General features: G+C 35.5%; 3 protein-coding genes across 3 annotated transcripts; 2 read left to right on the top strand and 1 right to left on the bottom strand.

The window, feature by feature from the left end:
• Positions 1-913: 913 nt before the first annotated feature.
• Positions 914-3,844, top strand: LOC116107775 (receptor-like protein EIX2). The gene has a single exon (XM_031394071.1). The coding sequence runs from the start codon at positions 914-916 to the stop codon at positions 3,842-3,844; it is 2,931 nt and encodes a 976-aa protein (XP_031249931.1).
• Positions 3,845-4,651: 807 nt separating this feature from the next.
• On the bottom strand, positions 4,652-6,871 carry LOC116107747. The gene is made up of 4 exons (XM_031394039.1): positions 6,590-6,871; positions 5,929-6,057; positions 5,551-5,735; positions 4,652-5,471 (listed from the first exon to the last, which is right to left on the bottom strand). The coding sequence occupies exons 1-4, from the start codon at positions 6,794-6,796 to the stop codon at positions 5,201-5,203; spliced, it is 792 nt and encodes a 263-aa protein (XP_031249899.1). The 5' UTR covers positions 6,797-6,871; the 3' UTR covers positions 4,652-5,200.
• A 1,310-nt stretch (positions 6,872-8,181) lies between these two features.
• On the top strand, positions 8,182-10,201 carry LOC116107748 (40S ribosomal protein S8). Its single transcript, XM_031394040.1, has 5 exons — positions 8,182-8,309; positions 8,460-8,532; positions 8,853-9,186; positions 9,518-9,693; positions 9,950-10,201. Exons 1-5 carry the CDS (start codon positions 8,306-8,308, stop codon positions 10,026-10,028), a joined length of 666 nt encoding a protein of 221 aa, XP_031249900.1. The 5' UTR covers positions 8,182-8,305; the 3' UTR covers positions 10,029-10,201.
• The last annotated feature ends 4,660 nt before the right edge of the window (positions 10,202-14,861 follow it).

Here is a 14,861-nt window from a genome sequence, read left to right as displayed (position 1 = left end):
TTTAATTTCTAATTTGAACTTGAAACAGGGGCCGAAACAGAGTGAATAACTAAAGTAATTAGAATTGTGGGCACTAGTAATATTTCTCAACAATTTTTTCTGGAAACATACCGACATGTATCAGTGGAGTTGATTGATTTCTCCACAAATCAACTTTCTGGTGAAATCTTATTTTGAATGTACTGATAAGGGTGTGGGAGACTAATATAAATTATAAAAGAGTACAAAGTTTTCAGCTAATTAAATTTTTTGTTACTTTTCCGGATTGGATTCTGAGATGTATTGATCATCATGTGCAATCCGTTTCTCATTGGCATATTCGATCACATGGATCATTGTGGATATATTAATTTCTACTCTTGATGATTTTAAATTTCATGTAAATGTATTTCATCCAAAACTCACCCACTTGATTGAGGAATGAAAACTTGTAAACTAATTACGTTGTCAATGTAAAGATCAGGTGATGCTGAATCACAATAAGTTGCCATGGAAGGATACTAGTATCAGTTTCAGAAAACTGTTTCAGTGCAGTGCCAAAAGCCTTTATTATATTGAATCAATTGGTTCTCACGAGTGGAATCATAATTGCTTCATAGATACTCTGGACAGCTAGAAAAATCAATGTTTCAAAATTACCTAAGTACTATTTATGGTCAATTGACTATGAGGCCATGGGGGTCCCTTATCTTTGAAACAGGGGATCTTGGAGCCACGTGGCCCACTGACATCTTTAAAATCTTGATGTTATCAGTAAAGATCAAAGAAATTTCCTGCAAGTTTTAAAATTGATTTCTGGACAAACTAGTTGAGTGGTTAAGTGAACGGAAACTCTATAAATAGCAGGCCACTAATAATAATATTCTCATGCACAATTCCTTTTCCATAAACTTTTCCAATGCAAATGAAAACCATGAGTATTTTTCTTGCCTTTCTTTTCATTTCCACAACCCTCAACATTAGCTTCTGCGGAGGAAGCTCTTACCGGGGTTGCATTGAAAGTGAGAGACAAGCTCTTTTAAGGTTCAAGAAAGATCTGATAGATCATTCCAACCGGCTTGCCTCTTGGACTTCTGGTCATGGAGATTGCTGTACATGGTCTGGCATTTTCTGTGACAACCAGACAGGCCATGTCCTTGAGCTCAACCTTAGTACTCCTGAGTTCAATTTTAATTCTTTTGATGAAGCTGAATCATACTATAGGTCAAGGCTGGGTGGTAAGGTAAATCCCTCTTTGCTTGATTTAAAGCATTTGCGCTCGTTGGACTTGAGCAATAACAATCTTTCTGGAATTCAGATTCCTAAATTTCTTTGTTATATGCACAATTTAAGATACCTTGATCTTTCTGAAAATTCTTTCCAAGGTATAATTCCTCACCAGCTTGGGAACCTCTCTAATCTGCAACATCTTGCCCTCGATGGCTGTATAGGTATAATTCCTCACCAGCTTGGGAACCTCTCTAATCTGCAGCATCTTGCCCTTCGTGGCAGTTTAGATGTTGACAATTTAGGGTGGTTATCTAGTCTTTCTTTGTTGAAACACCTTGACTTGAGTTATGTGGATCTCAGTAAATCCTCTGATTGGCTGCACGTGATCAATACACTCCCTTCTCTGGTAGTGTTAAACTTGCGGCGTTGTGGAATCCATCATTTTCCTCAACTACCCATTGTAAATTTTTCGTTTCTTGAGACCCTTGATCTGAGTGATAATAATTTTGAAGGTCCAATTCCTTATGGCCTTCAAAAATTGACTTCCCTTAGATATCTTGATTTATCTGAAAATTATTTCAATTCTTCAATACCCAATTGGATTTACAGACTTAGCCGTCTACAGGGACTTCCTCTTGATAATAATTGGTTGAAAGGCACGTTAGGGATTCTAGGAAATCTGACATCTATAGAAGAGCTTGATCTCTCATTCAATGGATTTGAAGGTGGAATCCCAAAATCAATGGGACGACTTTGCAACTTAAGGTCAATCACTATCTCATACGTCAATTTAAGCCAACCAATATCTGATGTCTTTGATATTTTTTCTAGATGTGTTTCAGACGTACTAGAGATTTTGGATTTAAGTGAAAGTCAAGTTTTTGGTCAATTTACTGATAGACTTGGACAATTTAAAAAGTTAAAGAGTCTTAATCTGTTTAAGAATTCTATTTCAGGTTCTATTCCATCCTCTTTAGGAGAACTATCATCGTTACAAGTTCTTGATGTTATCTATAACAAATTGAATGGAACTGTTTCTGAGATGCATTTTTCCAATCTGACAAGATTATTAAAATTTAATGCAAATGAAAATTCATTAATATTCCAAGTCAATCCTCATTGGGTTCCTCCTTTTAAACTTACAAATCTAGGATTGAGATCTTGTCATTTAGGGCCTCAATTTCCACTGTGGCTTCGTTCACAAAAGCATTTACAATATCTTGACATATCCGATTCAAGAATTAAAGATGCTATTCCAACATTTTTATTCAAAATTCCTTTCAAATATGTAAATCTCTCTCACAACCAACTCTATGGGCAGATTCCAAATTTAACAGAGTCAACTCAACTTGAAGTCCTTGACTTGAATTCAAATAATTTATCAGGTTCAATGCCTCTTATATCCTTCCAATTGCATCTGCTTGATCTTTCCAACAATGTTTTGTCAGGACCAATTTTCCATTTCTTGTGTCATAAGTTGAATGAGTCAAAGAGCCTGGAGATTCTCATCCTTAATAACAACTATTTGTCAGAAGTTATACCTGATTGTTGGATGAATTTGAAAGTCTTAAGAGTCTTGAATTTAGCTAACAATAGATTCACTGGCAAGCTTCCAGCTTCTATTGGGAATTTAAGTTCTCTTCAATTATTAAAGCTTCGCAAAAACAACTTTTCTGGAACAATTCCCATGTCACTCAAAAATTGTACAGATATGGTGTCGCTTGATTTGGGTGAAAATGAGTTTGTTGGAAATCTCAAGGCTTGGGTTGGAGAAAGATTCTCAAAAATGAAGATTCTCAACCTTAGATCAAATAAGTTTTCTGGCCATTTACCGAAAGAACTTTGTGATCTCCGTTCTTTGCAAATCTTAGACCTTGCAGATAACAACTTCTTTGGAACCATACCAAGATGCATCAATAACTTTAGTGCCATGATGACAAAGAGCTCTAATGAGGAAAGCGATATGAGTTATGAAACTTTTGAGTCGACTTATGTTTCAACATATCTGGAGGGTGAACTACTTGTGAACAAAGGTCACATGGTTGAATACAACACAATTTTGAAGTTCGTGAGAGGTATAGACCTTTCAAAAAATAACTTCTTCGGACAGATTCCTATGGAAGTGACAAATCTTTCAGAATTACAGTCATTAAACCTATCACACAATGGTTTTACTGGAAGAATTCCGGAGAAAATTGGTGCTATGAGATCTCTAGAGTCTATCGATTTCTCCAGAAATCAACTTTCAGGTGAAATCCCACAAAGCATTTCAAGTTTGACATTTTTGAGTAACTTGAACTTGTCCAACAACAACTTAACCGGAAGAATTCCTTCAAGCACTCAATTAAGTGGCTTTGATGCATCCTGTTTTACAGGAAACCAACTTTGTGGACCTCCACTTCCTAATAATTGCACTGTGACTAGTCCAACAATCAACAATCAGAACAGAGGAGAGAAAGATGGTAATGAAGATGAAGTGAACTGGTTCTTTGTGAGCATGGCACTTGGATTTATTGTGGGATTCTGGAGTTTTATAGGTTCTCTACTCGTCAGCCGAAGATGGAGATACTTGTATTGCCAATTCTTGAACAATCTCCAAGACAAACTGGGCAGTGTTGTAAGAAAATGTTACTAGAGTTTTTTTTTTTTTTTTTTTTTTTTTTCGTTTGGGGCTACTTTGTTATGTACCAAAAAGGAAGTGAGTAATATTTTGAACGTTTGTCATGAAATGATATCTGCTATCTTTTTTACAGATCAAAAAGATTATGTTAATGCATTCATTGCTTTAACACACTGATTAGTGACTAGAATGATCAATTTTTTTGTTTTAATGGGGCCTGCAAAAATTGAATAGATGACATAAATGTGAATAAATAAAATATTAAAGGCAAAATGTCATGATCAACCTCAACACCACTTCTAGTACTCACAAATCACAAATCCCTTCATGGAGACTTCAATTTTTCTATCCTCCATAAACAGACTTCAATTTTTGATCTTCAAGACCAACTCTGGACTTTCTACAACCTGCATACCCATTGCAAGAGATGGTTTTTTAAACATCATTTGTGAGTTCCAACAATGGAGGAAGTGATACAACTTGGCGTTGAAGTGAGACAAGAGTTGATGGTTGTTAGAATCATAAAAATGACTCCATTAAAATGATTTAATTGAATATATATTGAGATAATTTATGAATTTATTGATGAAAAATCACATTTTAATGTTTTCTTACTAATTTTGGAGGTTTGGAATGATTTTGGAAATGGTGTGAGTTGATATTAGGTTGTGGTTTATGGATTAGGGTTGATTCTGTCTCATTTGTGTTTATTGGGGGTAAAATGTTCTCTTTTCAAGGGGTTTATTTTGTCACTTTTTAAATGTACAGGGACTAAGAGAACGCATTTTCTATAAAAGTAAAGTGAACCGCGGTAAAAAAAAAAAAGCAGCCGCCCAAGACCCAAACCCTTGCTCATCTCCACTGGATTTCGACCATCTCCGGCGACCCTTCTTCTACCAAAACTCCGATCGGCCATCACCTCCATCATCTCCTTGAAGATCCGCCACGGTTTCCATTCATCACCATTTGCGCCGCCACGATTCTTCGTTTTTCCGGCCACTTTTTGTCTTTCACCATCCGCCGCCGTGAACCACCGCCAGAATCCTCGGCTGCCGACGTGTCTCTTCGTCTTCAACCAACCGTTCAACTTCCCAGCTCACCTGGGTTCTCCCTTATCCACAAAACAACCACTCCAGCTACCGGCGACTTGTTTTCCATCATGGGCAGCAACCGTGCACCTTCCCCAGCCTCCGTCGACACTACTATGAGCGGCTGAGCACCGGTTGCCTGTTAGGCAGAGGCGAGACCAGGATTCAGGCTATAATTTTCTTTACTTAAACTTTGAGTAATTGGATTATTAATTAGACATTGAACTTATGATTTGATTGTTGTTTTGTTTCGATACGGTTACAATACAATGTATGATTTGAATTATGAAACTCTTTGTTGAATTATGCAAGTCAGACATGATTCTAAAGTACCCCAATTTTCACAATCACCAAGAAACCCGAATAGCTTCCCATAAAACGAGTCGTAATTCATCACAAGAAAAGGAACTGGAAGCTCTGATCCAATCCTTTCCAGCTCAAACATCTCATCTAGTGTACCAATCCCGCCAGGGAGAGCGACTACTGCAGTTCTAACAGAGCTGCTATTCCTAACTACAGCATCCACCATACAATGCTTTCTTGCAGAGGAAAACCTATATTTTTCATTGTAGTACATACAACTTAGAAACCTGTGAGACATGTCGGTAAAATTTGTAGCAATAGTAATATTACCTGCAAGTCAGATATGATTCTGAAGGTAGGTAGGTATGAAATTTAGAGGCTGTCCATTCAGCTGCTTCTTTATCTATTTTAAGTCCACCAACTAGCTTTCCTGCTTGCATAGCACCTTTGGTCACAGCATCCATGAGCCCAGGACCTGCCCCCGACCATGTGGTGCAGTCCAGGAGGTTAGCAATCTGCTCAGCTACCATGGCAGTCAAAAATCAAAGAAACCAATGGGGAAAATCTCAGACATCAGGACAATTTTATTCAATAATGCACCTTATGTTTGTTCGCCATGCATCCCATTCCAAGCTCTTTACACATACATAATTAACAAAATATTGATTTGAAAGTAATTTGAGAAAATGATAATATGAGATATCTTGCCTCTCTACTCAACTCCAGAGCTTGTACATGATGTGGATGATCAGGTCCCATCCTTGAAGAACCCAAGTACACAACTCCCCTCCCCAATCGGTGTATGAGTTCGTAGCATTGTTCTATCTCTTTTCTAACCTTTCAAACAATAAACCCAATTTAGAGAAATAGCTCCCCCATGTTTATTGACACTGTGATGCATGACATATATTCGTAAAATCGACTAACAAGAAAGCAACGGCTCAAGGTGGCACCTAAATGCAGAAAACCAGCAATAATGAATCTTCAAGAGGTTTTTCCCTCTCCCATTAAGAAAGCAAAAGGGAGACAAGATGCTAAATGCGAATTCCAACAGCATGCCATATTCAATCCTTTTGAGGTCTTGTTGAATCAGATCAAAACTAAATACCACAAACGCAAAGGCAAATGTAAATCAACAAATCAGTTCTTATTAAATAGTCTGGCTGCAATATTTATCTTTTACTCCACCTCAATATGGCTTCTCCCAATCGTTCAATTAAACTCTTAGCTTCTACTTCTACAGTGCAAATGGCAATTCAAATCTTATGAATCAACACTCATCATATAACAAATCTCAAAACGTCGAAGCTTGAATGAACAAAGAATTTGAAAAATTAGAAACTTTAGAGAAACTAAGAACTGGGTTTACCTCAAGAGGGCTTGTTCTCTCTTCAAAGTCAACCACCTCACTCTTACAGAGCAAAGCTGAAGCTCTTCCTGGGCAAGAATTAAACTTTGAAGTAAATTTAACACTGAACCTCTTTTTCCCACTTGAAGTTTGAAACTTTACAGTCTTATGACAAGAATTCTTCAACCAAACATGAGAACCAAATGAACCCACCAAAGAAAACCCCATTTCAGAACATTCAAATTGGTAAAATACTGTTCTTATTTTAGTCAATTGGTTGTTTCTAGTAAGGGTTTATGTCTGAAATTTGCGAATATGGACCATCTGAAAACTTTTTATGAGATTTTCGCAGAGATAAGGAATTGGGCTCCAATTTGGACAGAATTTTGTGCTGTTTCCAACCACAAAAGTTAGAGAAGAAAATTTTTAAATGATCAAAATATTATATTAGGAGTCAAGATTCCAATTGAAATTTGAATGTCATTTTTATAAATTAGCCGGTAATATATATATACACTCTAATTGAGATCATTGTGGCAGGGTTTTAATATATTAATTTTTATTCTTAATTTATAATTATATAGCATATATACTCATTAATTATTATCATTTTTTTTTTATAATGTACAGTTTTTATACTTCCGGTTAGGTTCTAAGCTATATGTGAGATTGATGATGATAGTTGCTTTATCTTACTTTTCAGTTTTCATTAATATAATTGGATAAGTAATTGTACCAGTTACATTTTGGGATACATATTTGATGAATTTGAGAGAAGTAAAAATGAAATTATTCTTCATTGATGAACTCTTGAAAAATACATGAATATATATACAGGTGTTCTGTAACTAACTAACAAACTGGAAACAAACTTTTCTAAATGTAACTAACTCTTGCCAACTTATTCTTCAACATTGGAGGGGAATAACCCTGGCCTGAATTTTATATGAAGAAATTAAAGAAGGGAATTGACCTGGTGTGCTTTAAAATTTAAACTTTGTTTTGAACTTCACATCTTCCAGATCAATTCTTCTAGTTTCACCTTCGTGTTTTCTTTTTTAGATCAATCTTGGACATAAAATCCATCAATTAACCTAAACTTCATCTCATTACTTGGTTTGCTCCAATATCTTAAAAGAAGAAAAAAAAGAAAAAAAAAAACTAATTTAGTATCAATAATAAAATTCCAAATGGCTTAGCAGGGTAAAGAAAAAAAAAAATTATATAGTTGATCACAATAAAATAATTTCCCAACTCATCATTTATATATAGTCTTCATACAAAATTAGGAAAACATACCCAAGATGTGACAACATTTTTAACATGAGAAAATAATTTATATGGTATTATCACAACTATTTTTCCCATTTATAAGTGCATGAATTGAAATTTTTATACTTTACATATAAATTTCATAATAAAAGATTATCCAATCAAGAAACGAATCCGAAGTTATATTATCCAGCCCAATTTATAGTTTGGGCCCAGTTTGAACCCTAGCCCAACGAATCCGACATTATATTACAAGTTTTATAAACCCAAGCCCAACCCGGCCCAAAACACTCTTTCAAGTTGACGACACCGTTTGGTGTCAAATTGAAACTAGGGTTTTAGTTTAAAAGTGTATATATAAATACCCAGCCACCACTATCCTTCTCTTTCCCTCTGTGTCAACCCTAAGCTTGACAGCTTCATTGGAGACCGAGAAGAAGCTTGAAATCTCTCTGCCAAAGCAAAATGGGTATCTGGTTTCGCTTTCATTTATTCTTGATACTAGTTTTTTTCTTTTTTCTTTTTTTTTCTGGGTTTTTTTTTGCTTTGTGACGTTTATAACCCAAAAAAAATGGCAGAAAGATGATTTTTTTTTGTTTTTTGAACCTGTTGTTGATAGGTATTTCTCGTGATTCTATGCACAAGAGACGTGCCACTGGAGGCAAGAAGAAGGCTTGGAGGAAGAAGAGAAAGTAATGTTTAAATCTCGCTGTTCTTCTTTAATTAGAGTTTGACTTTTGATATTCGTTTTGGCTGTGGTGTTTGTATATGATTTATTTCTCTATCTTGTTCAAAACCTCGTAGATTTCAAAGGCTTTAGACATTTGATTTTGATATCGGATTAATGAATACTTGATTTGTGTTATTTGTGAATCAAATCTTAACTAAACCCTTAGGTTTACTCCGTTTCTTTTGGGCTTAATATTAACGGGGCTGTGTTGTAATGTTTAGAATTTTAAAACTCTGAGAGGGAGTCCTGATTCAGTTGATTTGATATTGTTCTATGTTTAAGGTATGAGCTTGGAAGGCAACCTGCTAACACCAAGCTATCAAGCAACAAGACAGTTAGGAGGGTTAGGGTTAGAGGTGGAAATGTCAAGTGGCGAGCCTTGAGGCTCGACACAGGAAACTACTCATGGGGAAGTGAGGCAGTGACTCGTAAAACTAGAATTCTGGATGTGGTGTACAATGCCTCTAACAATGAGTTGGTCCGTACTCAAACTCTGGTGAAGAGTGCTATTGTTCAGGTTGATGCTGCTCCATTCAAGCAGTGGTATCTCCAGCACTATGGTCTTGACATTGGTAGAAAGAAGAAGGCTGCAGCTTCAGCGAAAAAAGAAACAGAGGTAAACACTGTTGCACATCTTATAATGTTTAAATTGAGTCCTATGATACCGTGATTAATGATTCTATGTTTAAATCTACTAATGTTTAATTGATATTTTGATTTATTAAGATTTGTATGGATGGCTACTGATTACAATTTTTTAGTGGAAGCACTTCTTACTGTTGTGTAAATGGCTATATAATATCTTTGTTTGTAATCTTGTTTTACAAAGATGATTTAACATGAACCCATACTCTTGTCAAAATAACAATTTAATTTAGTGACAACGTTGTTGTTTTGCATGAATACATGTTCACTTCCTTGAGCTATTTTACTTAAATGTTTGATAGGAAGGTGAGGCTCCAGCTACTACTGAAGAGGCAAAGAAGAGCAGCCATGTTGTAAGAAAGCTGGAGAAGCGTCAAAAGGAACGCAAGCTTGACTCACATATTGAAGAGCAATTTGGTGGTGGTCGTTTGTTAGCTTGCATCTCATCACGACCTGGTCAGTGTGGTCGTGCTGATGGGTATGTGATCTCCTAATCCTTATATTGTGAAAGCCTTATTCGTTACCCATTGCTTGCATTCCTTTTATCATTTTATACCATGTTTTCATGGGATGAAGAAATGCATAGCCTTTTCTAATGATATTATACACTCATAAGATAGATGCAAGCTATTTGTTGTAATTCCGGCTAGGTTCTAAGCTATATGTGAGACTAATGATAATAATTGCTTTTATCTAAATTTGCATTAATGTAATTGCATATGTAATTGTGGCAGATATATTTTGGAAGGCCGAGAGCTTGAGTTCTATATGAAGAAACTTCAGAGGAAAAAGGGCAAGGGAGCTGCTGCTTAAAATTTTGTTTACTGAACTTCATGATCAATTTTCCTTTCACCTTTGTTTTCTATTTAAGATAATGTTGAACTTGTTATTAAAGTTGTTTCTGAAACCTGTTATTGTTTAATATTTATTTTTGGATACTATCAGTTTTTGCTAGAGTTAATGGCACTCGAGTTGTCTTTAATATGTATGGTTAAATGTTTGAACATTAATTCCTTCCAAACCATGAACTCTTACGTAGGTTAACAGATTTGTTTCCTCTAGTTTAATGTATTTTCGTGATTAATATAAAAAACCCACCTAAAGATACTTTTTACTTCCCCTGATACAAGGTTTGACAGATTGTGGGATTCATAGGATTCAATCGTTGGATTCACTAATAAATATAAATCCTTGTATCAGAAGGTTTGATGGATTGTTCAAGAAATCAATGAACCATGAAATTATGTAATTGTATGATTGAATGTTCTCCGTTGTTAGTACATGGAACTGATCAACAAATGATCTGAGAAAGTACGAACATATATAGGCTCAACTGAGAGCCGAAATTATTTGTCCCATAAGACATAACAATGTCATAACGAACCCTAAACCCTACTGAAAGTGCACACGGGTTCTTCACATTTGCATTAGATTGTTTGTGATTGTGGTTCTATGGTTTGCCATAACCATATTTCTTTCTTAGCCAATCATTGGAGCTTTTATACTAGCTTGTTGAGGAGAAATGTTGGCATAAGACAGATGCATACCAACAGCTAAAAAAGCTCCTCTAGGCTCCAGCTATGAAGCAGCCCATGTTCATTGCCAGCTTCCCGGGCGTTAAAGGAAAGCACGAACCATCTGCCTTCACTGCAACCACAAAGCCAAGGAAGAGATTACAATAACCCAAAGGCATAATAAGAAAACAAAAAAAAAAAAAAAAAAAAAAAAAAAAAAAAAAAAAACGAAAACAATAAATGCCTATGCGCAATGGCAAAATCCCTGATGCATGATACATAGGATTGGTAAAAGATGGCAGCCATGTCTCAGAGGCATTTTATCATACAATTGAGAGGCATTGTTTAACAGAACCATGATGTGATTCATAATTTTGAATGCTTTAAGACTTTCAAAATTCAGCTGTACTGAGTGCTTGTCTTTGTGCATAACATGTAAATATATGCAAAGCAAAGGAAGTTTGTATATAAAAAAGTGAAAGAGCCAAGAACCAAAAATACTTGAGAGTTTGAAAGACCCACCTGCGCAAAGCCTTACCTTGATCACTCCTTGATTGTAGAGATGGCAACGGGGCGGGGAATTCCCCCGTCCCGGCCCGTCCCGGCCCGCCGCTATAGTTATGTAATTACAGAGTTGCCCTCCCTATATATAAACATGTTTCCCCAACCCAACCCTAAACCTCCACGCGAATCGCCGTCTCTCCCCACGCTACCAACGTCTCACCGAATCCTACTAGATTTGATAGAATTCCTTCACTGCTGCCGGCCGACGTCGCCGCGACGCCGTCTGTTTGTCCTACGGTTCTCCAGTTATCGGTTCTCCTGCGTCTTCCGCTTCTCCTCGGCTTCAGTTTTTTAACTATTACAGGTAAGATACGAACAATGTTGATATATATTAATTGATCAATAAACTTAATAATGATGGAGGTGTCTCGTGTGGGTTAGTATCGTTGTTTTAAATAGATTTTATGTGTTTGCTACTTAAGTTGCTTATTGTGACAAGAAAATTGGTAGTTTTCTTCATTGTTTAAAATTGTCATCTCATTCAGAACAGTGTACTTAGTTTTGTCCATAGTTACTGCTTTGTTGACAATTTGGTTATGGTTATATATTAATCAATTCTGCCAAAGTTTTTTAATCTGTTTTCCATTAACAATCTGTTTGCCATTAATTTCAATTTCAATTTTTAAGTACTTTTCTGGGAAACCTACTCTGCGCCACAGCTGACGTATGGAGGAATCAACCTGATGTTTACTCCAAAACTTATATTCTTATGTTAATCTAGAACGAACTCTTGACAACATGAGCTTCCTTCCTTCTTAATTTGTTAAATATAAAGTATTAGACATGTTTCTCATTTGAAATTTTTTTTTTTAGAGACGATCAGATGTTCAAAGAGTTCAATGGCAAACGGTTTGAAATTTTGTTGGCTTTTCCAATTGTTAGTGTCAAATGTCGTTTGATTGTGATAAGAAACTCTGTTTTCTAATCACTATTCCTTCTCTTCTTTGTTGGATGTCATTTTGGACATTTTTTGGAAGATGAGATAATGACATCACTAACATTAAATTTTTATACTATTTTACTAAAAATATTGACCTACAAATAAAGTTCATCATTGGGTTGCGTTTGTCAAAAAGAAGTAACTTGTCACACACGCACAAATTTTTAGATTTCAGAGGCCACAAGTATGGTATGGGGATGATGATTTTAGATAATGGGAAGAGAGAATTCTCCATTGTGAGACTTGTAGATATAAAAAAAATTACTGAAAGAATAATTGGGAAGGGTACAATTTGTCCTGGAAATTGGCAAGCGTTGCATCTCTCTGTTTTTTTTTTTTTTTTTTTTTTTTTTTTTTTTGGGTGAAACTACAACATGATTCTAAGGAATCAGGGTACTTTTCATGTAATCATCATCAATTATATGTATTAATTACTCTAAGTATCATGATTAGATAAAACCAAAATTATCAATGAGTATATATATATATATATAAGGAAGCATGTTGTGCTTGGCCCCATTTACCATTTTCATCAAATTTAATTATATATTTACACATGCTATTGCTTTATCTATTCATGGCGTCACAATTAGGTGTGTATTTTGAATTAAAAACCCCTTTCATAAATATATTACTACATGAGGTGGAAGATTGATAGAAATGGCAATGACGCGGGGATTCCCCGCAAACTTTGTTGAATCTGTTTATTGTTTGTTGAACTTGTTTAGAAAGGTTGAATTTGTTTATTGTGATATCAATTTTTTTTCTCCAAATTTTTAAACTGTATTGTATGATCTATGATGTTCTTTGTAATTAATGCTTTTGCTCATTCTTTTAGGTTTCCAACATGCCAACTCAAAACTCTTTGCCTTGTAAAAGAAAAAACTTAGAAGCGGAGATCAATCAAGATCCGGTTGCAAGTTCTCATTCTTTTACAACTCCGTATCCGATTGGAAGTAATCAACTGCAATCTCCACTTGCAGTTAGTGACGAACCAATACATGTAGTAGATAGTCCTTGTTCAAGCCCTCTCTGGAACTCAAAAAGGAAATTAACCAATTACCATTTTGATCAAGAGGCGGGAGAAAGGGACCTTGCAGCTATGATTATTCTACACGAGTATCCTCTTAGTATGGTTGATCATATAGGTTTTAGAAAATTTTGCAATACTATTCAACCCTTGTTCAAAGTTGTCTCCAGGAACAGTATTAAGAAGGATATTATGAAGATTTATGATGTTGAAAAGGAGAAGTCAATGAAATTGTTAAGCAAGAATCAAGGTAGAATTGCTGTCACTTATGATTTGTGGACTTCCAACAATCAAAACAAAGGTTATATGACCATCACAGCACACTTTATCGATAACAATTGGGTATTACAAAGTCGACTTCTAAGGTATTATCCTTTTTTATTTTATTATTCTTATTTTTTCATACATTCTTTTTAGCTATATTAATATATCAATTATCTATAATTTATATTGTAGGTTTATACGTGTGCCTTGCCAACCTACTAAAGATGTGCTTTCTACAGCGTTGATGGACTGTTTTTATGAGTGGAATATCGATACAAAGTTGTCCACCTTGACGGTTGATAATTGCTCCATTAATGATGCGGTTGTTCAGGATATCTTGGGAGAGCTTCAATGTACCTCGCTTATGCTGCATGGTGATTTGTTTCATATACGTTGTTGTGCGCATGTTTTGAATTTAATTGTTCAGGATGGCTTATCAGTGATTGGAGAACCAATAACAAAAATCCGTGCTAGTATTGCTTATTGGACTGCATCGCCTAAAAGAAAGCAAAAATTTGATGAAGCGGCATGTCAAGCAGGCATTCAAAGTACCAAGAAGTTGACTCTTGACTGTAAGACTCGTTGGAACTCAACTTATTTGATGCTTGAAACTGCATTCATTTATAAAGGAGTATTTACTCATTTAAAGCATTGTGAGCCACATTTTAGATGTTTGCCAAGTGAGGAAGAATGGGAGTTGGCACAACAAATTTTTGAAAAGTTAAATATATTATACGAAACCGCACTCTTATTCTTTGGAACAAAATATCCCACAGCCAATGTTTATTTTCGACAACTTTGTGAAATTAGACTTCAGTTGTCTAGCTGGATTAGATGTGGAAATGATGTGATAAGGAAGATGGCAATGCAGATGGATGAAAAGTTTTCTAAGTATTGGAATGTGATTTATGGTGTTATGGGGGTTGCAATTGTTTTCGATCCTAGATATAAATTGAAGTTGTTAGATTTTGTGTTTCCTTTGATCTATGGAGATGATGCTGCAGATCAAATTATGAAGATTCGAGGATTATGTACTGATTTGTTTTTAGAGTATCAATCTAAGCAAGAAAATTGTCAAGCTCAACCCTCTTTGACTGCGTCTTCTCCTCACTCCGGTGATTCTAGTGGTGAGGGGATCATGGCTGATTTTTATAGGTTTTTGGACAAAGAATCTAGTTTGGACCCAGGACAGTCAGAATTGGAATATTACTTAGAGGAGAGACTTATGCGTATAACTCCTGACTTTGATGTATTGAGTTGGTGGAAGGCAAGTGGGCCTAGATATCCTATCTTACAAAAGATAGCTCAAGATATCCTTTCTATTCCTATCTCCA

The sequence above is a fragment of the Pistacia vera genome, unplaced genomic scaffold (genome assembly GCF_008641045.1).
Source record: "Pistacia vera cultivar Batoury unplaced genomic scaffold, PisVer_v2 Contig548, whole genome shotgun sequence".
In the NCBI taxonomy this organism is placed as follows: Eukaryota; Viridiplantae; Streptophyta; class Magnoliopsida; order Sapindales; family Anacardiaceae; genus Pistacia; species Pistacia vera.
This window is presented reverse-complemented; position numbering and strand designations above follow the sequence as displayed.

Excerpts from the sequence above, each read along its gene's own strand:
- LOC116107775 (XM_031394071.1), top strand. The coding sequence starts at position 914 with ATGAGTATTTTTCTTGCCTTTCTTTTCATTTCCACAACCCTCAACATT.
- LOC116107747 (XM_031394039.1), bottom strand. The coding sequence starts at position 6,796 with ATGGGGTTTTCTTTGGTGGGTTCATTTGGTTCTCATGTTTGGTTGAAG. Across the intron at positions 6,058-6,589 it reads AGAGAACAAGCCCTCTTGAG|GTTAGAAAAGAGATAGAACA; the intron begins GTAAACCCAGTT and ends ATTGTTTGAAAG. Across the intron at positions 5,736-5,928 it reads CTCTGGAGTTGAGTAGAGAG|ATTGCTAACCTCCTGGACTG; the intron begins GCAAGATATCTC and ends GTAGCTGAGCAG.
- LOC116107748 (XM_031394040.1), top strand. Across the intron at positions 8,533-8,852 it reads GCTTGGAGGAAGAAGAGAAA|GTATGAGCTTGGAAGGCAAC; the intron begins GTAATGTTTAAA and ends TCTATGTTTAAG. Across the intron at positions 9,694-9,949 it reads CAGTGTGGTCGTGCTGATGG|ATATATTTTGGAAGGCCGAG; the intron begins GTATGTGATCTC and ends TAATTGTGGCAG.